A 23,792-nucleotide genomic window follows, 5' to 3' on the forward strand; every position below is an offset into this window, starting at 1 on the left:
CATCTCTCTCTTGCTTATCTTCTCGCTCTCTATGTGCTTTGCATTTACGGTGCTTCGCTCTCTTTGCCTTCAGACTTTCGCTGACCGTTTGCTTACTGCTTATCTCGCTCTTGATCACTAGTTATTTTAAGAGAGCGCCAAGTGCTTCGCTCGCTCTCTGCAAAAGCTGCTTGCACTTCATTACCGACATTATCGCCAAGCAGCTTTGGACAAAATATTTGCAGTACCAATTGGATGACTGAATGCTTTGACTTTAAGGAATTGAAAGTTAACTACTTGGAATTCACATGCGAATGCGAGTACAGCAGCAGCCTCACACTGGCAGAGGTTTCCATATTCTGCTATAACCCACATCACAACCAATTTGTGCTGCGGCGCTACCCACTGCGGAGAAGAAGGCAAACGCTAGGAAAATATGAAGCGACAAGGGGGACGGAGCGGCGCTGTACAATGCATATTGATAATGCACATAACAGCCTTAAGTAACTGGCATCCTGGCAGACAAACGTGACCCAAGCAGCAGCACAAGAAAATGAAGGAGAGGAGAACAACACATGCGAGAGTGGAAAAGGGATAGACGTAGCGGGAGAGCAAGAGGTAGACACTGACAGAGTGGGACAGCAACACAGATGCCGAGCGAAGCAAATGACATGCAAATAAATGAGAACAAAGGGATAAACGAATGGCTGAGGCCAGTCGAAGTTGGCATTGCATTTGCCATCGTTGCCATCGTCCGTCGCATTTCATGGCATGGAATGGCAAACGAGCCGCATAATTTTTGCCGACTGCACTTTGCGGCCAAGGCGCCGGATACGGCCGCCCTGCGGAGCAGAGACCTGCTGCCGCACACTCCGCTGGTACTCTTGCTTTAATGAAGTATAACGCGACCAAATGAATGGCGTATTAAGAGAACGTCGCTACGTCCATGCCCATGCCCATGCCCATGCCCATGCCATTCCTTGGCCGGGCTGTGGATTGAAATGTGAGGATAAATCAAGGTGGGGCTGCTGCGGTAATTTGTAAGTCGCGTGGGGACCAACACGATAAGTAGCCAACAATATTTCTCCATTCACGAAACCCAGCCCGATCCCAACCGACCCGAGTGGACCCCAAACAATAAGCATAAATAACATAAACATGGAATATGAAGGAATGGAATGGAATGCGGAATGTGCCAGATGAAATAGACAAGACAGTGAGTGGACCGTATGACACTCCCGCTCTGTCTCGCGCTGCCAATCTCGCAGTTCCGTTACTCTCAGTTGCTCGCCCTCTGCCCTCTCTCTCCCTCTCTGCTGATTAATGCTTGTTTGTTTGCATGGCCGTGTATCACTAATGGAATTCACATGTTGGGACATGACTGATTATGTACACATTAGTCGACTGATTTGCAATTCCAAGTGTGCCCGCGTACGTCTATGTGTGTGTGTGTGCGTCTGTCATGACTGTGTCCTGTCGGGGGCGCAACTTTTCCACCATGGCCTAGAAAACAATGTTGCAAGTCGTATTATGTAGATATGTGCGGGGCCTTCATTGGCAAATGTCAGATGGTGCGTCAGTCTGGGTGTGTGTGCATTTGGCACGTGTCCTGTCGCCACTGTTTAGCAACTGTACCGATGTAGCTCCCTACTGTAAAAGGTCCTGCCATGACTAAGCACATTATAGAGGCTGTTTCCAGCGAGTTGGCGCGCTAATTGGCAGCCGCTTTTGTGTTCTCTAGCAATTTTGCGTGCTCGATAATTTGCTTAAGGCGATACAGATACAAAAGCTGGTGGCAGGGCAGGTGGCAGTTGCCAGGACACAGGAGCTGCCTTGTGTTTGTGCATGCGGCACAGCCGTGGGCCACTTACCTTGTGGCAAGTGCAGCTCCTTTTTAAATTGCTTAATAAACATGCACAAAGGGAAAATGCACCAACTGCCGCGTTTGTTTAGCTAATTGACTGCACGAAGGAGCACTCCTGAATGCTCTCCACATTGAGAGTCGCAGTGCAGGCGACAAATGGAGAGAATTTCGGAATTTTCAAAGCATTTTAAATGTTCCCAACTACTCGTAGTAGTTGCCTTGTATATTCTTGTTGTTCAGCTCTTCAAAATTTGCAGTAAATATTTACCGAAATCATCAGCATGAAAGAGCACAAAAGTCATGTGCGGCTGCCACGTAGATCCAAACGATCTTCCAGTCGTCCGCACACTGGCTCCGATGAGGAGTTGCCCTTTGGGCCGTCCGAAGCATGTCGCTGTGAACACTGTCAGATCAGGAATCGACACAGTCCCAGCGACGAGGACAATCTGAGAGCCACAGCGATGCTGCGCAAGGTGGACGCTGCCGTCGAGAAGAATTTCGAGGAGGCCCTGGGCGACCTGGAGGATTTTGTGCGCTTGCAATCAGTCTCTGCGGACTTGGAGCTGATAGCCGAGAGTCTGAAGGCCTTGTGCCTGTACCGCGATCGTCTGGAGCGCATGAGATTCAATATCTATGAGTACAGCATCAATGCGCCGCGTGGCGCCTGCGACACGTCACCACACCCGAAGGTTGTGTTTGCCCACTACTTCTCCTCGCCCACGAAGAACACAATTCTGGTGTACGCGTATCTGGATGTGGCTCCGGCCAAGTTCGAGGATGGCTGGCTGTCGGAGCCCTTCGAGTTCTACATGAACGACGACATGCTGTACGGGCGTGGAGTGTGTACCGGCAAGGGCATGGCCGTGTGCTGGCTGCAGGCCATCGAAGCCTGGATGGAGAAGAGCGGCGATCTGCCCATAAATATCAAGTTCATTGTGGAGATCATGCACGCCGTGGGCAGTGTCGGACTGCAGCACTACCTGGAGGTGAAGAGAGAGTTCTTCCTGGACGTGGACTGCATTGTGTTTGGCAACAATTCCTGGATAAACGACGACAAGCCCATGATGAGCTGCAGCCTCACCGGCTGGGCGCACTTTGGCCTGGAGATGCGCGGCGCCACAAAGACCCTGGAGGGGGGACTGGCGGGTGGACTCGTGTATGAACCCATGACGGATGTTTGTGCGCTGATGAACAGCCTCGTGGACAATCTCCATGTGCTGCAGGTACCCGCGATCCAGCACATGGTGCGGCCCACTCTCGTCACGGAGTGGGCGCTGATCGAGTCGGCGATATTCAGCGAGTATGCCTACAAGGAGCTGTTCGGCATCAGGCGTCTCCGGTTTGAGCTGACAAAGGCCGAGCTGCTGCACAATCGCTGGTGCCAGAGCACCATGAGCATGCACGGCATCGAGGGCTGCTACAGCCGCAAGGGCTCATCCACTTCGTTGCCCATGTCGGTGATGGCAAAGTTTTCCATCAAACTTTTGCCCGATCAAACGGTGAACTTGGTGCACACCCACATCGAGGAGTTTCTGCGCACAAAGTGCGAGGAACTAAAGACGAGAACCACCCTGAAGGTGCATCTGCTGGACTCGTGCGATCCCAGCCTGTGGGGCCTCGATGCCAGGTACAGCAAGGCGCTCGTGCGCTCCATCAGCCGCGTCTATCAGCTGGAGCCGGATCTATCGATGAACATTGTCACCTGCCTGCCCATTGCCAGCACATTCAAGAAGATCACCGGCAAACCCATCATCCTAATGCCCTATGCCCATCGCATGGACTACTCGCACGTGGTCAACGAGTCCATCCCGAAGCAGTGCTTCCTGCGCAACATCAAGCTCTGCACGGGCCTCATGCACGAGCTGTCGCTGCTGCCAGCACGCTGCAAGTGCGACGTCATCTTTGAGTACTGCAATCGCCAAGGCATTGCCGAGATGCTCAAGCCACCCACACAGAAGACCCTGCCCAAGCCGAGTATTTTCGCGCATATCAGAAGATCCAAATCCGTGAGGCCGCGGGACCAGCAACCAGCGGAGTCTGATCCAAATAAACGCAAAAAGCTCAAGGATTGGCTGTGTGCGCCATTTAGGCGAAACAGGATGAGCGCGCCAAAGTAATCGTCTGTAAGGGAGTTCTCTTGCTAATAAATTTTAAGTGGAAAATGTTTAAAAAAGGAGAAGCAACGCTTTGTGTTGAGAGCTTACAGATTTGTCCTGCTGTAACATTCTCGTTAGGATCTGGCTCACATCCAGCTGCAGATTTTGGTTGCGACAAATGCGACTGCAAATGCAAAGCTATACAAAGCGTGACTTGAGCTTCCTGTAGCGTCGCTTCCGGTTTAATTGAGCATGTAACGAGCAGAGCTTTAGCCCGAAACACACAGAGAGACGGAGACTGAAACTTGCCAAAGATATGCACACGTAACGGGTGAAGGGAACTACAGGGACACCACGAAGTTGGCAAACCCCACAATAATCTCCATTTGCCGAAAACATATCACACTGCGTGTGTGCTGGAGAGGGGGGCCAGGGGTGTGCGGCGTAGTTATAGTATATGTTTTGTCTATGTTTATGTTTGCTGGCACAAGTATGCATGTGCAGGTCAGAGCGAGGGACACGCTCGCACGCAGTTTGTGTTTGGCCAGCGACAACATTTGGCTGTGGGTGGCAGGCGCTCGCTGCTGTTGCAACTGCCACTGGCAGAGTCAGCTAATTGCCAGGCCACACATAGCGAGTATGAGTCCCACACCCAAGCCCCAACTCTAATCCCGCAAAAAAATACAGCAAAATGGCAACCGTTTTCAACGTTGCTTTTGCCTCTTCGCAGAGCGGAAATCAATCAATTTCCTGCGTAGACTTTGCCTTTTGCTCGGAGTATTTTTTTTGCCTTCCATCGAGCAGCTATTGTCCAGAAAGAAATGTATTGAATGGTCGTTGAACAGGTGCATGAGGCAGGAAGGGGAGTAGTGGCAATGTTATATAATTTAATTAACATTTTTCAACGCATTGAGCGGCATTTGTTTGTGTTTCAAATATTCATTGGAGATTCATGCACTCTTATTTATGGCACAGCAGCCAACAACTCACTCACGTCCCAACTGCTTTATGATTTATTTTCCTGCCATTTGCCCTAATTAAGTTCTGCCTCATAAAGTACGAGAATAATTGTTAGAAAGCCAGCAGCTGCACTGGTTTATTTATTGTTCATTATTGTTAATGCACAGCTGAAAAAAATGCACTCCACACATAGCTACGATCCACTTGGATCGCTGTAACTTGATAGCTTCATTGTTGATTATCGTCTCGACTGCCACCTGGAAGTCCTGGGCTGCCATTGCGGCCACCTCCTCCACCGCCCCCACCTCGACCAGCACCTCCATCACCTCCTCTTCCACCTCTTCCTGCACCTTTACCGCCTTGGCCACCATTTCTGTTGCGTAAAGGGCCACCACAGCAAGAGCAACGATTACGATTTCGTCCAGAGGCAGTCACTGATCCAAAGGCAGCTGCAGACTTCTCAGCCGATCTGGTAGAGCCACTAAACACGCTCACTTCTGTGGTAGGACCCAGAGCAACTTCATCATCCCTGCGCTTGGCTTGGCCTAAAGAACACACAAAAAATGAACTTAAACTTGAAGATTTAAGGGATCTCCATTACTCTACCTCCATCCAGCCACAGCAGACAGCAAAGTAAGGCAAAGGCAAAGCACAGAGTCCGCATCTTGGGAGCAAACTAATCCGTCCAGCGGCGTGACAAACGAATTATATTCGCTGTGCTCCAGCTCTGCTTGCACTCTCTCTCTCCCTCTCTCTTGTCACAATTGAGCCGAAACCCACCACACCTGCGGGGAGAGTGTCTAAACTCACCTTATTCTGATAGAGCACTTCGACGGCCAGAAATCCAATCAGACCCAGAGTGAGTATGAGCAGCATGATGTACAGCTTGGCCTCGATGCACAGCAGACTGGAGTAGATGAAGCCCAGCACAAAGCCCACCGACTCGAACAGGCGATAGTTGGAGAAGGCCGCCTCCTTGTGGCGTCGAAAGAGCAGGCCATAGAAGGCCTGAATCTGGGTGACCCACGCAGCATCGCTGATGCCCCAAAGCCCGGCCAGAGCATAGAACACAACGGGATGATCCGGCACGGGGCGATAGTGCAGCTTGAAGCCCATAACGATGACATTCAGGGAGGCGCCTATGAAGATGATCATGGAGCGGCCAATGTACTTCATCGATACGCCAAATATAAAGCAGGAAATGGAGTCCATGACGCCCCAAGTGATCATCACGTAGCCAATCATATTGACGCCCAGGGCACAGGCCACAAAGCTCTGCGTGTACTCGGCCGCTATCCAGGCCTGCTCCAGTCCAATGAAGATGGTCAGCGGGATGAGCATCTGCTGATTGGTGCGCTTCATTTGCCGCACAGTCGCCAGCAGATTGCGCACCGCCGTGCTGTCCTTGGCATGGGAGCCCTTGCGACCCTCGCCGTAGCGCGTGAGTGGATCCAGGCAGAACACCACCAGCACAATGGCAGCCAGCACACACGGCACATAGATCATGATCAGCACAAAGACATCCTTGGATGAAGGCTGTGGTATGTCCTGGGCATGCCAGCTGCAATAATTGTGGCCACAGCAGCTGTAGTCCGTGTGGGTAACATTGATCTGAACCACCTCGGGTGCCTGTAGGACTGTGCCGGGAATAGGCACAGGAACAAAAGGGGTTTAGATGGAGCTGGATCCAACGCAGCAGCCAAGACGCAGACAGAAGTGCAGACCCGATGAACTTACCGCCGACAGTCGTGAGAATATTTTGGTGTGTTTTTGTGTGGAGTGCGAGAAGATCTTTACTTACCTTTGCCTTACCTTTACCTTTGCCACACTCCCGCCCGTTGCCAGAGTCCCAAGTCCCAGCCGCAGTATCATTTTGATTCAGCTTCGAGTATCCTTCACCATCAAGAGCCCATCCAGATCCAGGGATTTTCCAATTTCTATGGCAACTGCTACGCGGCTGCTCCCCAAAATATTCATTCGACTCTCTCTCTCCACCCAGTTGACGTATTGACAGCGCAGCGCTGCTATAAAATATTTTTGCTTATTATTGTGAAATATATTTCATGGCACTGCTCAGCACATCACAGTCTTAATAATAAATACTAAAAAGCCATGATGAGCTGCCCAAGCACACACAAAAGCCATCAAAGCCGCCAAGACTCACTCCTGCCAGAGCTGGAGTCGAAGCTGAGGCTGAGGCTGACATTGGGGCGGTCTCTGGAGCTGACGCTGACGAGCTTGCTGTGCCGTGCATTCCCAATGGATTTGCTCGTGCGTGTCGACAAGAATTTCAATTTGCAAACAATAAATTTGAGCAGCCAGTCGCTGCTCCTTGGAGAAGCAAAAATAAAATAAAAAATAGAAGCAAGCACAAAAAGAGGCGACTCCCAGCTATGTTTAATAAAGAAGAAATATTTTGCTTTTCACTTTGGCTTCGTGTTGCAAGTGACAGGCGCCACCCCTGTTCCTGTTGCTGCTCCTGTTGACAATTCCCGCAGTCTGTTTCAAGCTTGACAAATAGAATTAGATGCCGAATTAGAACTAAACATCTTCAACTTGTGATTTCAAAAGTGACAGACAGGCAGGCACAGCTCTGAGGCTCAGCTTTAAGCGGCCATCGGGCAGCCTGCGGCGCTGGGCCTTCTGCTGGTCCAGGCAGACGCAAAACGGAAACGCAAAACAAAAGCGGAAATGAATCAATTTCCGTGTTGCAAGCCATTAAAAACTACAAAGGCAGTCGAGAGAGCAAAGCTGAAATAAAGTAACACACAGCAAAACGAAGATGAAGCTGGAGTTTGTGGAGCTGCAAAATGGTTCCATGTGCACAGACTTGTGGCAAAGAATTGCTGCTAGAATTTAATGCATATTTTTATTTATCACAAAGAAGACTTGTAGCTGATTGCTGGAAGTTCCTTCTAAGGAATAAATATGCTCATCCACTGCCTCGGATCCAGCGCACTTTTCACAATCGCAAATAAATTCGACTGCGTTTCAGGCTCATTCTCAGAGTTCGACATGTTGGAATAGATCGTATAAATCACATAAATAAAGCCAAATTCAATCACTAAAAGGGTAAATCTTATTGGTGAATATATCTTCAATATTTTTCCATAAATATTACCCATTGTCAGCATGGAAATAATTATGTTGGTCAGCGCCTCAATGGCATCGCCCGCGCACAGCTCACAGAGCCACCAAAGCACAAAGAAAAGATCCAGGAATAAGCCAGCAATGCACCAGATGAGCCAGCACAACATTAGCTCTGGTTTGTGCTGTAAAAGGAGAGATGTTTAAGAATATGCTGGTTGAAGTCACACAAGTTTGCCCTCACCCATGTGATGCCTGCGATCATGAGCAATGTGACAACAATCCACACATTCAACAGAAACAAATATGCCCAGAATATCCAAGTCTTCGTGGACTCCTTCAGGTACCTGTGACCCAATAGACCTAGGAGGAAGCACAAGGCTTAGGCTAACAGGTTTACAGCTGCCATTTGCTTACCTCTCAGAGTTCTCCTGCTGCGTGGCTTGGCGTTGCCTTCAGCTGTTGGCTGCTCGACATCATTGAGATCACTTTGGCTGGCTCGACTGCGCAGCAAGTAGAAGATCATCAGCTCAAAGACGAGTACGCCCAGTATGTCCATCCAGCCAATGGCCAGGCCAAAGGCATTCAAGGCATTTATCATTTCTCTGCTCACTAGTCTCTGTCTCCGTCTCGTAAGTTTTCCAGCGGCTGCTCTGATGACACGAAAAAAAAGGAAACTGAAACGGAAGTGAAATGTTTAAAAAGGTTTTTGTAGCACCCTGGGGGGGCCAGCTCCAGCCCCAGCACTTCCTTGAACCGAGTTGCAAATGAGCGCGAAAAAAGTAAATTATATTTGTCAACGGGGGATTCTCTCACACTCAGCCAGAGTAATGGCTCTGTCTGCGTGTGTGTAGCCGCCGCACGTATTTCATCAGCGTGGCATTATGTATATACATATGCACATATATATATGTATGTACATGTGTATATAGCAGGAGTGTGTCTTTTTTTGCCATGCATAAATAGATGCGACAAGCAACCTCGGCAGCCAAGTCAGCCCCCGTGCAAAGACCGAGAGACTTGGCTGCTGTTTCCGTTTCCGTTTTGATACCCTTGACAATGGCTATCCCTAGGGCATGCTCAGTTAGGCAATCAAATATACTTTCTCTGTAGTGTCAAAAGTGATCTCTAAGCTGCTGTTTTCCCCCTTCAAAATATGCTCCAACCGGAGAGCACTTTATTGCTGGGCGCCTATGTGATTGCCATTTTCGATCTGCTCTGCGCTTCGCTCTTCGCCGGACTCTGTCTCAATACGATATTTGAGCATGTAAGGCACTCTCTATAAGAGTTTACACGACTCCACCAAGTGCTAACACCACCCACAGCTCAGTTGGCTGTCCATATTTGCCGTGGTATTTGGCATCTTTTGGGTCTCCATGATTTTTGTGCTCTTTCTGGGCATTTATGCGGTACGCCAGCAAGTGGCATAAACCCAAATTGGCTGGCCGTGTATTACCCTGCCCGTTTAATTACAGCGCAATCCCAGATGTCTGCGTGCCTGGATCCGCTTCTCCATGGGCGGCATCCTGCTGGAAATGTGTCTGCTGCTGTATGCCGTTTTCCGCCAGAGTAAATTCCAAATTGGATTGGTCAGAAATGGACTGTTTCTTGTAGCGAGTTTGAGTGAGTTTTGCAAATATTTTCAAGCATTTCTGTATGTGTTCTTGTTGCAGTTGTGGAGCTTATTTTCCTGTACACCATCTGCCAGTTCTACAAGGCTCTGGCGCGCTGTAAAGTTTGTCAGAGACCGCTGGAAGTCAAAGGCAAACCGCGATAAATAAATCTTTACTTATCGAATTTTCTTAGGGTATTTAAAGCTTCGATTCAGCTTCATGCGACTGCCTTTTTCTTGATTTTTTGCTGCCTTTGCTGCTGCGCAAATTATTTTAAAAGGATTTTGTGCTTAACACTGGCACACGCACGTCTCCCGTAGCCCGTCTGTGTGCCAGAGTGGAGTGGTCTCTGCATCCTTGAGGCTTTAAAGACAAAATACTTCACTCAGCTGCAGCTTGTTTTATTTTAAATATAAGTAGAGAGTATCAGCTGGAGTTCTGGTGCTAAAAATAGAAATCCTAGACCAATCCACGGTGCAGTCTCTTCTCCAGATTCTTGAGCATCGCTTTATCCCGCTGCCGGCGCTCCCTGGCGAGCCGCTTCTGGCGCTTATACTCGTGCTCCGCCTCCTGCCTGACATCCCTCACCTGTCCATCAGCTCCTCCTTTGGCTCTTGGACTGCTCTCGCTCTGTGCATTGTCATATCCCGTCATTTCCAGATACAACAGATGAACGATGTACACAAATGTCATTTCCACAGCTGCAAAAAGAGAGCTGCATAAAGAGAGGTCAAAGGATGCAAGAGCTGAACTCACCCAAGCCCACAAATGGTAGGACTGTGATTTTGACGCCCTCCCAATTCACAGAAACGGCCAAGGTCAGGCCATAAATGAGTATAATGCCATCCAGTAATATGCCCAGACAGGTGAACGCCAACCAGCAACGAATCAAAGTCAGTTGGCGCCTGTAGATGCCCAGCACCAGTACAATAATTACTAGGATCCAAAATATGGTAAAGATCAATGCAGCCAGCGAGGTCCAATGGTTCTAGGGAGGATTATTTGCTAAAGTACTTCATGGCTGAGTCAATCCTCTCTTACATTCTTTGCATAGAGCATGCCAGAGACGATGGCGAAGAGCACGGCGGAGACCAGGTCGAGCAGTGCAATGGCATAGGCGCACAGCACTAAATATCCATCAGAATTCGACGACGTCGTCCCCATTGCCACAGCCAAAAGTTCATCAGAGCTCGGGCACTGGCACAGACACAGGCAATGTTGTCTACTAAATCAAAGCTATAATGATGATAAGCACGTACTTTCCAAGGGGGTAACGAGTGGAGGAGACAGAGCTCTTTCCCTTGCCCTTGCCCTTGCCCTCGGACTGGCTCTGGTGCTGGTCCTGGTCCTGGTCCTGGCTGTTAATCAATGCCGTTTGATTGCCAAAACTCATCCTCAGCCTGGCCTGGACTGGCCACAGTGGTTCCACACCAATTTTCATTCTTGTAATTATATTTATGGTTGCTCTCCCCTGTAAAAATGTAAGCCTGGAGTTCAGGGAGTCCCCAAAAGTCAATCAATACCAATGTGATTTGACTCGGCCCACTGCCCAGCGACCACCACTGACTATGTGACAAGTTTGTGTGAACATCTGTCCATCCGCTCGTCCTTTCGTCCTTCATTTATGGCATTTGTTTTGTCAGCATGCCTTGGAGATTGGATTCCTGTGCCCATTGGGAGTGGGAGTGGGCTGAGGGTGGGAGCAACGTGACTAGCAGCTCGAAGACAGGCCAAAAAAAAAATAATATTGTATGGAAAAACTACACAAGTCAATTATTATTATTATTATTATTGTTTTGTGGAAGAAGAGAATTGATTTGGCCCCAACCACTTGGGCAGTAAATTGCAGACAAAGAAATTATATTTTTTTCAGGTATTTCTGCTCTAAATAGAAGATATAAATGTATCCAACTCCCAGCTCTACTTAATACTTATTTCTGCCATCTTTTCCTCCATCACTTTTCGTGTCTGTCGCTGGATATGCTGACGTTTCGCTGCGCAGCTCCGGCGTGAAAATTCTGTGACTTGGGGCATCCCCTTGCTCGTGGTGGTGCAGTTGGTAAAGGTGACTCAATCTTCGGTAATAACTGTAAACCAAATACAGGCAAGTGCACTCGACAACTGCAATTGGTATGGGATACATAAGTGCAAACCATGGCCATGTTTTGTATACCTATTCCAAAGTAGAGTACAGTCCAATTGAGGAAATGCAACCAGTCAAAGGTGAGCGATGAAGTCACACTCCACACCAGATACACAATGTCCGTGAGAGTGCCAATGCCCGAGAAGAAGAGCCAGAATATGAAGAGCATCGGACGACCCTTGAGAATTATGATTAAGTATTATGGCAATCAAATTGGAGTCAGTCTGGTGCAAAATTTACCTGCCATAAGCCCACAGAGAGTGCGACAACAGTCAGAAACCAAACGATGGTGCCCAGAAATGCCAAAGACGTGTAGAGGTTCGTCTGGTTGTGCAAAAAAATTAGTGATGGTAATGGTAGAATTTACCCCAAGACTTGCCACTTACATAAGTTATCAATAGACCTGCGGTATCCACCAGAAAGTACAGCGAATGAAACAATTCAAAGGCGTTAATCGCATAGCAAACCATCAGTAGATAGTCTCTGTGCGCTGGCAGGATTTCTTCCCTCATTTCTTCGGATCGGAATATGTTTCAAAATGTATGCGAAATATAAATATATTTTATTTGGCAGTGAAAACACACAGCCAACCAAGCAAGTACAGAGGGGAAAGTGTAAAAATCGAACAACGAATCACTTCTTCGCTTTCTTGTTGGCTTCTGCTTTCTTCTTGTCCTCCGCTTTCTTCTTCTCCTGCGCCTTCTTCTTCTCCTTGTCTTTCTTCTCCTGTGCTTTCTTTTTTTGTCATCGGGCTTCTTCCTTTCACTGCCACTCTTCTTTCTGTCGGTGCTTCTCTTACTGTCGCCCGATTTGCAACCTATTAAGAGATTTAATGGAATTTATAACAGCAAAAGGAATCCTTGAGCTGGGATTTTCATAGCTTACAGCCCTTTTCAGCTCCCTTCTTCCCTGTGCCAGCCATTAACAAATAATAACGATATATAAAATATATGCAGGTAAATTCCACAACTGAAAGGGGATCGAAAGTTGACCAAAGTTTGAAAGTTCTCATCGGAAAACCAACTTACGTATGCCAATAAATATAATTGTGAACTCCTGCAGATGATCCCAGTCCACAGTTATGGAACTTGTAATGCCCCAGATCAGGAATAAAATGTCCATGACAAAACCCACGGCAGAGAAAAGGATCCAGGCACGAACAAACGCGGGACGACGCTGTGGAGGGAAGGAATCAAAGTTGGATTTCATCCCCAGGCATGGTTATACGCACCTTCCACAGACCCACAAGCAGCAAGATGACAACCAGCACCCAGAATATAGTGCCAGCCAGAGCCAGGCTTGAAATGAGATGAAACTATGGCCCGGGAGAGTCACCAAAGGAACACCAAAGGAACATTGCCAGACACTTACCCGCACCACCAGCAGCATGGTGGCCTGCACCGCAAAGTACAGGGCATGGATCAGATCGCTGATGGCTATGAAGTAGCATATTTTCAGCAGATTCTTTTCGATGGCCGCTATCAGGCGATTGCTGGGCACTTTCTTTTTGTTGTCTTTACTTTTTGTGGGGCTTTCCTTTTTCTTTGGTTCCTTTTTGGGGGATGGCTTCTTGGAGGGTTTCTTTTTGTCTGTGCCCATGATTAACGTACAAAACAAAAATTTTGTTTACGTTTGAAGCTAAGTTTAACAAAGCACATGAGATTTTAATGCTATTGTGTTTGGCGCAACAATTTGAATTTGAAACTTCCAGAGACCCTCAAACTGTAATCAGCTGTGCACACACAGCTGTCACATGAAATATATTTCGATATACATGAATATCGATTCTAAGAAACAGTGCTGCTGCATGTAGAAGCCAACAGGGTGGCCATTTAAGGTAACATTTAGTACCCTTGGAGGGATAGATATCCTCGAATTGAAGAAATTTTGGAAATCTCTGGCCAATCAATGCAAAACCAAATAAATCTGTGTTGGTGAGCCATCTCAATGCCATTTTGCAGATTATAGATACCGAGAATGTATCCAGATCGGTATATTGTACATAGAAAACATATGATCAGACAAAGTCATTGTTAATATTTAAAATCAGCTGATAACATCCAATTTTAATATTAATCATAGCAAATAGGGTATACAAATGCCCATACTATACAATACCCACCTGTTGACAAGCAACAAATTGTCATTTGACATTGCATTCCGTTCCCACGCCCTTTTTAGTAGTTTTAAACATTATTTGGAAACATTCAAAGAAAAATAAGTCGTGAAAACTTGCCATTCTTGAGGAGAATTGGATAAAATTATATTTTTAGCGCGGAGACTCCTATCTAGCTAGTAATTTTGAATAGAACATCAAAACCTAAGAAAATAATTTAAGATTCACGGTATATTTACAGTATATTTTGAAAATGCAAGAAATATATTTCGGTATATTTTCGAGGCCCGGACGGTATATTTTATCGATAATTTCGTCACACTGAAGCCAATGTTTACTAAAAAAAATTTCCTTTTATTTAATTTTGTGTTTGAATTCATTTAGTTTTAACTTCAAAATGCCCATCTTGGTCAAAACGTGAGTATCCCAGACACATACTTAGCTAAGAATCTACGGTTAATTTTAAGAAATATGAGTGACAAAAAATGTGCTGTCGGTCCATGATAACTATACAAGGTGGTCTCGTCGGCAAAAATAGTCTACTAGCTATGCTGTTAAATCCAATAAAAACGAGGAGGAACGTTGTGAGACGCGTCTTAAGCCGCGTCACAACTCTTATACCCGGTACTCAGTACTACATCTGCACCTTAGCGGTTATTTGTCAAATTTTACATTTTCTCTTCATCTGTCATCTACATCAACAACACTACTCACGCCAACACGCTCCTTTAGCTCGCCACCCTCCTAGAGACACACACTGCAGAGTCAGGGCAGAGGCAGCGGCAGAGTCGTGGCAGAGGATGAGTCAGAGACGTGTCAGGGGAAGAGGCCTCTGCCACTGCGCGAAGCAGAGTGTGAATGAGAGAATGTGTAAAAGCAACAAAAGCTGCTGGACAGGGTGGGTTTAGCCACTGCAACTTAATTTCTTCATTGTGGCCATAATAATGATCCAATCGGATCCCAATTTGGTGATCAGATAGATATGGTCATTCCCTACGGAATTGCGTTTTTAGTTTTCTTTTATCTTTAAAATTGTAGATTTGGGAGGTTTTCGCCCTTTTGCGGGGGCGGAAGAGGGCGTGGCTCATTTTTGAAATACACTTGTAACAGTGTGAGCATACAGAAGTCTGGATGCAAAATTTGGTGGCTCTAGCTTTTATGGTCTCTGAGATCCAGGCGCTCAACAAGACGGACGGACAGACGGACAGACGGACGGACAGACAGACATGGCTCAATCGACTCGGCTATTGATGCTGATCAAGAATATATATACTTTATGGGGTCGGAGACGTTTCCTTCTGTGCGTTACATACATTCACTTTGTGCACAAATACAATATACCCTATTTACTCTTCGAGTACCGGGTATAATTAGTATTTAAAAAACGTCAAATTGATTCTTCAAACGGATTAAATTATTGTTTCAGTGTTAAAAGTCTGCAAGCTAGTAATCTAGCTGAACATTAAAATCGTAGAAAGGCATTTCAGACTACGGTATATTTACAGTATGTTTTGAAGATGCAAGGGTACATTTTGGTATATTTGATCGATAAATCCGCTTTCACACTGGTCGGCTGTGTCGGCCTTTTGTGAAATTATTTAATTTTATTTTTAAATGGGGCCGCCAAAAAAGTCCAAGAAGGATCGCAGTGGTGGCGACAAGTCAAGTGAGTACAGTACACAACGAAAAATGTACATTTTCGGTGTATTAATGCGGAATTCACAGGCAAGAAGCGCCGCGCTGAGGATGATGCATTCACTCAGCTGGTGGAGGACAATGACAGTCTGGATGCCACTGAATCGGACGGTATACCGGGTGCAGCCTCCAAGAATGCCGAAACAAATGATGAACAGGTCGTCACGGATGAGTACGGAGCAAAGGACTATCGGGGGCAGATGCAGCTGCGTCAGGATCACGCCAATCGCCCGTTGTGGGTGGCTCCCAATGGTCATGTGTTTTTGGAGTCTTTCTCGCCGGTGTACAAGCATGCCCATGACTTTCTCATTGCTATCTCGGAGCCCGTGTGCCGGCCCGAGCACATCCACGAGTACAAGCTGACTGCCTACAGCCTCTACGCCGCTGTCTCTGTGGGCCTGCAAACGCACGACATTGTGGAGTATCTGAAACGTTTGAGCAAGACAAGCATTCCCGAGGGCATTCTCGAGTTTATTCGCCTGTGCACGCTCTCCTACGGCAAGGTGAAGCTGGTGCTGAAACACAACAAATATTTCATTGAGTCGCCGCATCCGGAGGTGCTGCAGAAGCTGCTCAAGGATCCAGTCATACAGAAATGTCGTCTCATACGCAGCGAGGGCGAGGGCTTCATTCAGGGCACTGTAGATAGCAAGGCCATCACTCAGTTTGGTACAAAACTGCCACCTGGAGCAGAGGATAAGCCAGCAGAGGATCCTGCAGCGGCTGCTGCTGCTGGAGGGGCTGCACCCGCTGATGGTGCACCCGTTGTGCCCGACGACATTACCGACTTCTACGAGAAGATCGACAAGGAGGAGGAGGACGAGGATGAGGCGAATCTAAAAACCGTCTCGTTCGAGGTGGCTCAGGAGAAAATCGAAGTTATCCAGAAGCGCTGCATTGAGATCGAGCATCCCCTGCTGGCTGAATATGATTTCCGCAACGATACCAACAACCCCGACATCAATATTGACCTAAAGCCCGCTGCCGTGCTGCGTCCCTACCAGGAGAAGAGTCTACGCAAGATGTTTGGCAATGGGCGAGCCCGTTCGGGTGTCATCGTCCTGCCTTGTGGTGCTGGAAAGTCTCTGGTGGGTGTCACAGCCTGCTGCACCGTGCGCAAGCGAGCCCTGGTGCTGTGCAACAGTGGCGTTTCGGTGGAGCAGTGGAAGCAGCAGTTTAAGATGTGGTCCACAGCGGACGACAGCATGATTTGTCGTTTCACATCGGAGGCCAAGGACAAGCCCATGGGTTGTGGCATTCTGGTGACAACCTACTCCATGATCACACACACACAGAAGCGCTCCTGGGAGGCAGAGCAGACCATGCGCTGGCTGCAGGAACAGGAATGGGGCATCATGGTGCTGGACGAAGTGCACACCATTCCGGCCAAGATGTTCCGTCGCGTGCTGACCATTGTCCAGTCCCATTGCAAGCTGGGACTGACTGCCACGCTGCTGCGTGAGGATGACAAAATTGCCGATCTGAACTTCCTCATTGGACCCAAGTTGTACGAGGCCAACTGGTTGGAGCTGCAGAAAAAGGGCTACATTGCTCGTGTGCAATGCGCGGAGGTGTGGTGCCCCATGTCGCCGGAGTTCTATCGCGAATATCTGACCACAAAGACCTCCAAGAAGATGCTGCTGTATGTGATGAATCCATCGAAGTTCCGCAGCTGTCAGTTCCTCATTAAATACCACGAGCAAAGAGGCGACAAGACGATTGTGTTCTCCGACAATGTCTTTGCGCTGAAGCACTATGCCATCAAGATGAACAAACCTTTTATCTATGGTCCAACCTCACAGAATGAACGTATTCAGATTCTGCAGAACTTTAAATTCAATTCCAAGGTCTGATATAATCTGTACAATAATTCGTCAAAACCGATTCAAATGTCTCTTCCCTGCAGGTCAACACAATCTTTGTGTCGAAGGTGGCCGACACCAGCTTTGACTTGCCCGAGGCCAATGTGCTCGTTCAAATCTCCTCGCATGGTGGCTCCCGACGTCAGGAGGCTCAGCGTTTGGGTCGTATTCTTCGTGCCAAGAAGGGCGCCATTGCCGAGGAATACAACGCCTTCTTCTACACACTCGTCTCGCAGGATACCATGGAGATGAGCTACTCGCGGAAGCGTCAGCGTTTCCTTGTCAATCAGGGCTACAGCTATAAGGTTATTACACATCTCAAGGGCATGGACACGGACACCAACTTGATGTACGGCCTGCAGGAGGAACAGGCGCAGCTGCTGCAGTTGGTTCTCTCTGCCTCCGACTTGGATTGCGAGGATGAGAAGCTGCCGGGCGAGCCGGGCTATCGTCCAGGCGGCACCACCAAACGTGCCGGTGGCCTAAGCTCCATGTCAGGCGGCGATGATGCCATCTACTACGAGCATCGACGCAAGAATGTGGGCAGTGTGCATCCTTTGTTCAAGAAGTTCCGCGGATAGACTTAAGCACTTTGTGAAATCGCTTTGTGAAGCTTAAATATAATTCTAAGCAAAGCAGAAATGAGGTTTTCTTTGAGGTGTTTTTGGGGCTATTTGGATATTCATTGAATGAAGGATTAACCTCTGAAATTTTGTTTATATTTCCAGACAATCTTCTGGCTCTGGCGACTGGGCAATTGTGGAGCTGCAAGGCGATCTGGAAGTCAGAAACGATCAGGATATGCATGACCAGTTCATTGGGGATCTTTACTACAACAAATATGGTCAACCGGTGCGTACACTGATAGTCTACTAAATGATTTGCTAATGCCCAAACTCGTCTACAGATTCTCATCATAGGCCATCACATACTGCAGGGACGCGAACAGAAGCTGGATAAGCCTTTTGCTGTGCTTGAAAAGTCCAAAACCAACGAGGGGCAGCGCCTCTTGGACAGCAGCCAGGTGGCCACGCAAGATTTGAGCCTTTTAAATGCCACCTCTGGTGCGGAACGCACCGTCCTCGATCACACCATTGCCCAGGAGCACAAGAGTCGCCAGCGTACAGAGTATACAGTGCGTGCGGTGTGCACCAAAAAGTTAATCTTCAAATCACGACCCAAGCCCATTATAGCCAATGTGGCCAAGACCGTTTGAGTGCTAAATAGATACGAATTTAGATGTCCTTTATGATTGTACGATTCCATGGTTGTGCTTAAGTCTCTGTCTAAATTAAACGATTTCCATTTCACGTTCGATGCCAACGAATTTCAGTTGCTCCGTGGGTCCGTATCTGTAGTCAAAGAAGAGCTCCTCGCCCGGCTGAATGGCGCGCTTGGCAAAGATGCCAATGCGATGATCGCCGGTGACCATCATTACCTTGGCGTAGCAATTCGGATTGATGGAATGATTGGCGAAGCGTATCTTGTTGCCCTTGCGCGTGGCATCCACCACAAAGTCGTTGTTCAAATTGAACAGAAACGAGCACATGTACTTGTCGTAGACCTTGCCACGACGATCAGCCTCGTCCTGAGAGATAATTTCGCCGCAGTACTCGGAAATGAATTCATTCTTCTGTGCGCCCTCCTTCAAAAAGATGCCCCAGCCAGCAATGTCTGAGGGAGCCATCAGCAAGTGTTTGTCTGGGGGAAAGAGAAAACTGTTTAGTGGGAAAACTTTGAGATAAAACAAATAAAACTCACGCAGTCCACGCTGCACGCACACATTCTTGCACGTGATCTTCTGCAGCTTGAATTCGTTGGCCCCACATGCATTGCACAGATCCGGATCACACTCGCGTACGGCCAGATAGCAGGGGCACTGCTTGGTGTTGCACTGAGCCTTGCAGCGGCAGCCGGGGAAACGATTCTGGCATTCGGTGGTGCAGTTGCAGAACTTCTCGCAAAAGTTCTGCGTCTGTATGCACGAGCAGTTGGCGTCGCATGGGCCGGCATGGTCGCAGGGTGTATAGTTGTACACGTGATTCGACGACGAGTCCTTCTTCAGCTGAATCTTGCGGCAATGCAGCGACCACAGACGTTGCTTCTTTTTCTTCTTGCGCGGCGGTGTGTAGTCCAGCAGCAAATCGTCAATGCTGAACTCGGTGTCGTCCTTCTGAGCAAATTCGTACACCTGACGACAGGTCTTGGTGAGCATATTGTGGGCAATGGCACAATAGTTCCTCAAGTAAACTTTATGCAGCACACGAAACAAGGCTTGATCGGCGCCAGTCCAGACGTCCTTCGTGCTGCCACTGTCCAACATGTCAGCTGCGGGAGGAGGTGGTTAAAGTTTGGTTGAAGATTGATTTGGTAGGCAAACCTACCCATAATGGTAGTAGTCTCCTCGTCGGCAGCGACGTTAACAGTGAGTGCATTATCCTTGGTATTCTCATTGCTGAAATCCTTGCTGCTGAACTGACTGTTGCTGTCATTGCTGTCCTCAGAGCTGGCCTCATTGCACGAGTCAATCGGAGGCGTTTTGCTATCAGCTGCCAGTTTCTCCTTCATGCCATCCTAAGGGGTTATTCAATAATGGTAAAGTTAATACATTAAGAGTAAATTTCTAGGAAAACTTACGATCAGCATGTAGCAAGAGTTGCTGCAGGGATCGGCAAATGTTTTCATCTCTTCAAAGACGCGCTTCTGCAGATTGGGACCCGCATGGTTTTGCAGACCTGCGGGAAAGAGAACCACAAAGATTAGCACAAACTTCATCGAGTGTCCACACTCATTACAACATGTCCATGAAACGCTTTATTGGAGTTAGCATGAGGGTAATCGTTATTTTTGGTTCGAAATAGAGACACAGAGAGAGAGGGAGAGAGGAGGGAGAGAGGAGAAATGTTCAAGGCAAAGCCACACAGGAATGAGGTGAGTTGACACCAAGAAATCAATTTTGATACAAGACATAATATTTTGTTTGGCCAATTGTTCCACAGAAACATACATACATACATATACATTCATACATATATGCAGATATATAGTAAGACAGATAGATGATGATGTGGAGGCGTGGACGAGCTAACGGCATGAGTGTGTGTGCGTGTGGTTATCGAAACAACAACTACAACAACGACTCACCCTGGACATGGTGACCTAAATTGCAATTTTCGATTTTCAATACAAATTTATACAAAAAAATGTTGAATAATTTTTGTTGTGGTTTTTGGGAATAGATTGTTTTTGGTTTTTTGCAAAAATATTATTTGCAAAAAGGAAAAGAAATAGCAAAAACAAAACGTAAAGTCATTAAGTAACCCAGTTGAAAGCCGCTGCCCAGAGTTGAACTTACGATGGAGGAAGCAATCATATTTGAAGCAGCGCCGACAGAAGAGCGTGTGGAAGGAGTGCATGGTGCGCTCACGGGAAACACTCTCCGCCTTCATGCCATCAATGTTTGGAGTGCACTCCTGCGGACGCTCTGGGTCCTGGTGCTCCGTGAGCTCAATGTATCTGTGAACAAAATTAAATTATAAACTTGTAATCTTCAGAGAGATCTTCCAGTTGCACTCACTTCTCTTTCAGTTCCTGTGCCGTACCCTTGTCTGGGAAATTGGCGCTGATTGCCTGAAATATAATTGGTGCTGGAAAGGGCAGCTTCTCCTTCACCTCCTCCACAGCGGGCTTAACGTCGCCAGCAGCCTCAGCTCCCTGTGGCTCTTCCTTCTTCTCCTCGGCTGGGGGTGGCTCTTCTTTGCCAGCCCCATCCACATCAACATCTTCCCCCTCATCAGCTTCCTTGGGCTTCACCGCAGTCTCTGCCTTGACCGAAGTGCTTGGAGCTGGCTCCTCCAGCTCCTTGCTGTGGGTGCGCATCAACGCATGCACCAGCTCGACAAAGATGGCATCGTCCATAAAGGAGGGATCCTTGTCGCCATGCACTTTGCCGTCGTAGTTCTTGATCAGCTCCTCTATGAACTTGCCATCCTTGTCCAGCACCTCGTCGCCCATGTAGGGTATGTTGTGCAGCACCGTCTCGTCCTCGACCATGAAGTTCTGCTGTGTGGGCGCCCATGTGTACATGGTGGGTATGGGAGTCACGGCATTGATCACACAAATGGGCACTCGCTGTGGCCCGCTGGGGTTGCCGCTGTAGCTGGTGATTTCCGCCCGCTTCACGCATCCCACATGCGGGGGATCGTACGGCTTGGCCTGCCACACCTTCGATTCACAGTACAGATCCTGCACATTGTGGTTGTGCTCGTCCCTGAGAGAATACAAATTGTTAGCATTTTCAGACAGACATCTCCTCTTCTTCCCGCCGCGCCGCCACCTTCCCGCGCTTACCAATTCTTTATCCACGCCTCCTTTATTTCGTCTGCGCGCTTGTGCCGCTTTTGCTGCCTTATCTTAAAGTACTCCGACTTGACGCGACGCTTCCACTCTGCCGGCACCTTGGTGCTGCTCATTATACCAGTAAATGTATTGAAATCAAGCTGAATTCGAGTAATTTGTATGATTTAATTCGCGGCCGACCGCCTTTTTCTTCTGTGTCTGCGAGTGTGACCAGTCGTTCGCCAAAAAGTGTTGGAAGTCGGCGAACAAGCAGCAACAGTGCTGGTAAACAGCAAAGGTCATCAAAACCATAAAATAAAATATAAAAAAGGAAAATACTATGTAAATCCTGTCGAAATCTACACATAACTACACACAATTACACAAAATTTAAGCTGGACAAATTTAAACTCATCAAAGCCGCGACGAGCATCGAGGAAATTGCTGCAATGGAACCCTCCGCTTGCGAAGGCGAGTTGGAGTCCGCCCACAAAAAAGGCACGCCACACTGACTATGTTTACTAACTTTTCGCCGTTTTGTTGCTATTGTTATATGTCTCTTGCAGATCTGAAGGCATTCGAGCGGCGGCTCACCGAAGTGGTTCTATCGTACAGACCTCCGACGTTCCGATGGCGCAGTAAGTGGAATCTTCTTCTGGTACAGTCCACCGGTAATAAAAGCCGACACTTTTTCAGTTTTACTTTCTGCCATGTCGATGTGCACGGCCATTGGTGCCTGGTACTGGCTGAGGGATCCCCGCACCACGGTTGTGCCCCTGACGGAATCCCTCTGGATACATCCAATCTTCACAGCGGCCACAGTAACCTTAAGTAAGAGCCTGAAAACTTGGCCGAGTATTATCACCGATTAACACTTGCCAATCTGGTGCCACCAGTTGTACTCTTTATTTTAGGCATACAGAAGTTGGTGATAGCGCCACAGATAATCACATCGCGGACGCGTAATGTGCTGGGTGACTTCAACATGAGCTGCGACGACACGGGGAAGCTGATACTGAAGCCCCGCCAAAGCAATAACAACAGCACATGAGCTGCCAACAGCTACGCAGACAATCAATCAATTAGTTAATGCATCCAAAAACTATCTAACCCCCGCCCCCTGCCCTGCTTATATTGCTCCGGACACTCTTGTTTTATACACGAAAATTTAGCGTAACTACTTCCCTGCCCTTGCCCCTACACTACTTCCATTTCCGTTTAGTTATAGAAAATTCATTGTAAAAAAAACAAAGTGACTACTGTTAAGCTTAATGTATTTCGTTATGGCGTTACCCCTCGCTGCCAAAATACAACCAAAAAAAGTAAAGCTGCATTCAAAACCAATCAACTTTATATTATATTGAGCGCAGCCGCTGATTGTGCAATGTCAAGTGTTTTTTGCCATTTAGAATTGGAGAAAACAGAGTATAAATAGTGGATGCAGACTCACTGTAGGGCATCAGAAGTAATCTGTACACCGTAAAGAAGCCATCATGAAATTCGTTCTCTTGTGCACTCTACTCCTGAGCATTGCCTTGATCATGGCTTCAGGCAAGGATTAAAGCGGATAATATTCGCTGCCAGCTGCAACTAACAGGTTCTCTGCCATACTTACAGCCCAATTTGAAGGTGAGGATCCGGAGCTGTATCCCCAGCACCATGACCACCATGACCACAGGGATCGTTTGGTGCGCAGCCTGACACCTGAAGAAATGGCCAAATTCGATAAATCCAAGGGAGATGTGGTCGGCTGCTGCGGCTAGTTCCATGTGGCAGAAGAGGGCATGCCAGACAGAGTCTGTAAAGGAGCAACGAGCCCCTCCCTATTTAATTTAAATAAAGAGCAATATTGAAAAACAATCCTTTCTTCTGGTTGATCTTGCGTGATATTTTTATTTTGATTCAGCATTCTCTATAGTTCTTTTCACTTTACTTTCATCCTAACTCCTGCACTTATCGCATACATATATAAATCTTTTATCTTTATCTTTATTTAGTTTTTAGTTTTGTGTGATTTGCTCATCTCCATTCGTTTGTTT

At 47.6% G+C, this 23,792-nt stretch overlaps 12 protein-coding genes across 15 annotated transcripts; 6 read left to right on the forward strand and 6 right to left on the reverse strand.

Moving 5' to 3' along the window:
- The first annotated feature begins 2,124 nt into the window (after window positions 1–2,124).
- On the forward strand, window positions 2,125–3,960 carry LOC117893353 (cytosolic non-specific dipeptidase-like). The gene has a single exon (XM_034799943.1). It carries the CDS (start codon window positions 2,125–2,127, stop codon window positions 3,958–3,960), a length of 1,836 nt encoding a protein of 611 aa, XP_034655834.1.
- Window positions 3,961–5,004: 1,044 nt separating this feature from the next.
- On the reverse strand, window positions 5,005–6,771 carry LOC117893354 (UNC93-like protein). The gene is made up of 3 exons (XM_034799944.1): window positions 6,729–6,771; window positions 5,506–6,536; window positions 5,005–5,444 (listed from the first exon to the last, which is right to left on the reverse strand). Exons 1-2 carry the CDS (start codon window positions 6,769–6,771, stop codon window positions 5,605–5,607), a joined length of 975 nt encoding a protein of 324 aa, XP_034655835.1. The 3' UTR covers window positions 5,005–5,444; window positions 5,506–5,604.
- Window positions 6,772–7,795: 1,024 nt separating this feature from the next.
- LOC117895444 lies at window positions 7,796–8,634 on the reverse strand. Its single transcript, XM_034803110.1, has 4 exons — window positions 8,404–8,634; window positions 8,231–8,349; window positions 8,021–8,171; window positions 7,796–7,963 (listed from the first exon to the last, which is right to left on the reverse strand). Exons 1-4 carry the CDS (start codon window positions 8,585–8,587, stop codon window positions 7,815–7,817), a joined length of 603 nt encoding a protein of 200 aa, XP_034659001.1. The 5' UTR covers window positions 8,588–8,634; the 3' UTR covers window positions 7,796–7,814.
- Window positions 8,635–9,108: 474 nt separating this feature from the next.
- Window positions 9,109–9,763, forward strand: LOC117893355. The gene is made up of 4 exons (XM_034799945.1): window positions 9,109–9,253; window positions 9,312–9,395; window positions 9,462–9,609; window positions 9,660–9,763. Exons 1-4 carry the CDS (start codon window positions 9,143–9,145, stop codon window positions 9,761–9,763), a joined length of 447 nt encoding a protein of 148 aa, XP_034655836.1. The 5' UTR covers window positions 9,109–9,142.
- A 295-nt stretch (window positions 9,764–10,058) lies between these two features.
- LOC117893356 lies at window positions 10,059–10,814 on the reverse strand. The gene is made up of 3 exons (XM_034799947.1): window positions 10,641–10,814; window positions 10,356–10,587; window positions 10,059–10,300 (listed from the first exon to the last, which is right to left on the reverse strand). The coding sequence occupies exons 1-3, from the start codon at window positions 10,761–10,763 to the stop codon at window positions 10,059–10,061; spliced, it is 597 nt and encodes a 198-aa protein (XP_034655838.1). The 5' UTR covers window positions 10,764–10,814.
- A 704-nt stretch (window positions 10,815–11,518) lies between these two features.
- Window positions 11,519–12,269, reverse strand: LOC117895446. Its single transcript, XM_034803112.1, has 4 exons — window positions 12,129–12,269; window positions 11,983–12,066; window positions 11,773–11,920; window positions 11,519–11,720 (listed from the first exon to the last, which is right to left on the reverse strand). The coding sequence occupies exons 1-4, from the start codon at window positions 12,252–12,254 to the stop codon at window positions 11,524–11,526; spliced, it is 555 nt and encodes a 184-aa protein (XP_034659003.1). The 5' UTR covers window positions 12,255–12,269; the 3' UTR covers window positions 11,519–11,523.
- Window positions 12,270–12,275: 6 nt separating this feature from the next.
- LOC117893357 lies at window positions 12,276–13,420 on the reverse strand. The gene is made up of 5 exons (XM_034799948.1): window positions 13,114–13,420; window positions 12,974–13,057; window positions 12,771–12,918; window positions 12,628–12,711; window positions 12,276–12,559 (listed from the first exon to the last, which is right to left on the reverse strand). The coding sequence occupies exons 1-5, from the start codon at window positions 13,339–13,341 to the stop codon at window positions 12,276–12,278; spliced, it is 828 nt and encodes a 275-aa protein (XP_034655839.1). The 5' UTR covers window positions 13,342–13,420.
- Window positions 13,421–14,145: 725 nt separating this feature from the next.
- LOC117895447 (chromosome transmission fidelity protein 8 homolog) lies at window positions 14,146–18,732 on the forward strand. Its single transcript, XM_034803114.1, has 3 exons — window positions 14,146–14,275; window positions 18,144–18,267; window positions 18,323–18,732. Exons 1-3 carry the CDS (start codon window positions 14,256–14,258, stop codon window positions 18,629–18,631), a joined length of 453 nt encoding a protein of 150 aa, XP_034659005.1. The 5' UTR covers window positions 14,146–14,255; the 3' UTR covers window positions 18,632–18,732.
- LOC117895440 (general transcription and DNA repair factor IIH helicase subunit XPB) lies at window positions 15,387–18,050 on the forward strand. Its single transcript, XM_034803103.1, has 3 exons — window positions 15,387–15,524; window positions 15,584–17,400; window positions 17,460–18,050. Exons 1-3 carry the CDS (start codon window positions 15,473–15,475, stop codon window positions 17,994–17,996), a joined length of 2,406 nt encoding a protein of 801 aa, XP_034658994.1. The 5' UTR covers window positions 15,387–15,472; the 3' UTR covers window positions 17,997–18,050.
- LOC117895441 (histone-lysine N-methyltransferase E(z)) lies at window positions 18,633–22,000 on the reverse strand. Of its 2 annotated transcripts, XM_034803105.1 has the most exons (8): window positions 21,766–22,000; window positions 20,993–21,685; window positions 20,771–20,931; window positions 20,560–20,574; window positions 20,053–20,150; window positions 19,800–19,989; window positions 19,177–19,743; window positions 18,633–19,116 (listed from the first exon to the last, which is right to left on the reverse strand). In XM_034803105.1, exons 1-8 carry the CDS (start codon window positions 21,885–21,887, stop codon window positions 18,707–18,709), a joined length of 2,256 nt encoding a protein of 751 aa, XP_034658996.1. In that variant the 5' UTR covers window positions 21,888–22,000; the 3' UTR covers window positions 18,633–18,706. The 2 variants fall into 2 exon arrangements, with proteins under 2 accessions (XP_034658996.1, XP_034658997.1); XM_034803106.1 differs by lacking the exon at window positions 20,560–20,574 and having other exon boundaries at window positions 21,766–21,999.
- A 64-nt stretch (window positions 22,001–22,064) lies between these two features.
- Window positions 22,065–23,093, forward strand: LOC117895448 (nuclear envelope phosphatase-regulatory subunit 1 homolog). 3 transcript variants are annotated; one of them, XM_034803115.1, is made up of 4 exons: window positions 22,065–22,251; window positions 22,320–22,391; window positions 22,450–22,584; window positions 22,650–23,093. In XM_034803115.1, exons 1-4 carry the CDS (start codon window positions 22,203–22,205, stop codon window positions 22,802–22,804), a joined length of 411 nt encoding a protein of 136 aa, XP_034659006.1. In that variant the 5' UTR covers window positions 22,065–22,202; the 3' UTR covers window positions 22,805–23,093. The 3 variants fall into 3 exon arrangements, with proteins under 3 accessions (XP_034659006.1, XP_034659007.1, XP_034659008.1); XM_034803116.1 differs by having other exon boundaries at window positions 22,069–22,224; XM_034803117.1 differs by lacking the exon at window positions 22,065–22,251 and having other exon boundaries at window positions 22,320–22,390; window positions 22,438–22,584.
- An 87-nt stretch (window positions 23,094–23,180) lies between these two features.
- Window positions 23,181–23,613, forward strand: LOC117895449. Its single transcript, XM_034803118.1, has 2 exons — window positions 23,181–23,304; window positions 23,371–23,613. Exons 1-2 carry the CDS (start codon window positions 23,247–23,249, stop codon window positions 23,514–23,516), a joined length of 204 nt encoding a protein of 67 aa, XP_034659009.1. The 5' UTR covers window positions 23,181–23,246; the 3' UTR covers window positions 23,517–23,613.
- The last annotated feature ends 179 nt before the right edge of the window (window positions 23,614–23,792 follow it).

This window comes from Drosophila subobscura, chromosome J (assembly GCF_008121235.1).
Source record: "Drosophila subobscura isolate 14011-0131.10 chromosome J, UCBerk_Dsub_1.0, whole genome shotgun sequence".
NCBI lineage: Eukaryota > Metazoa > Arthropoda > Insecta > Diptera > Drosophilidae > Drosophila > Drosophila subobscura.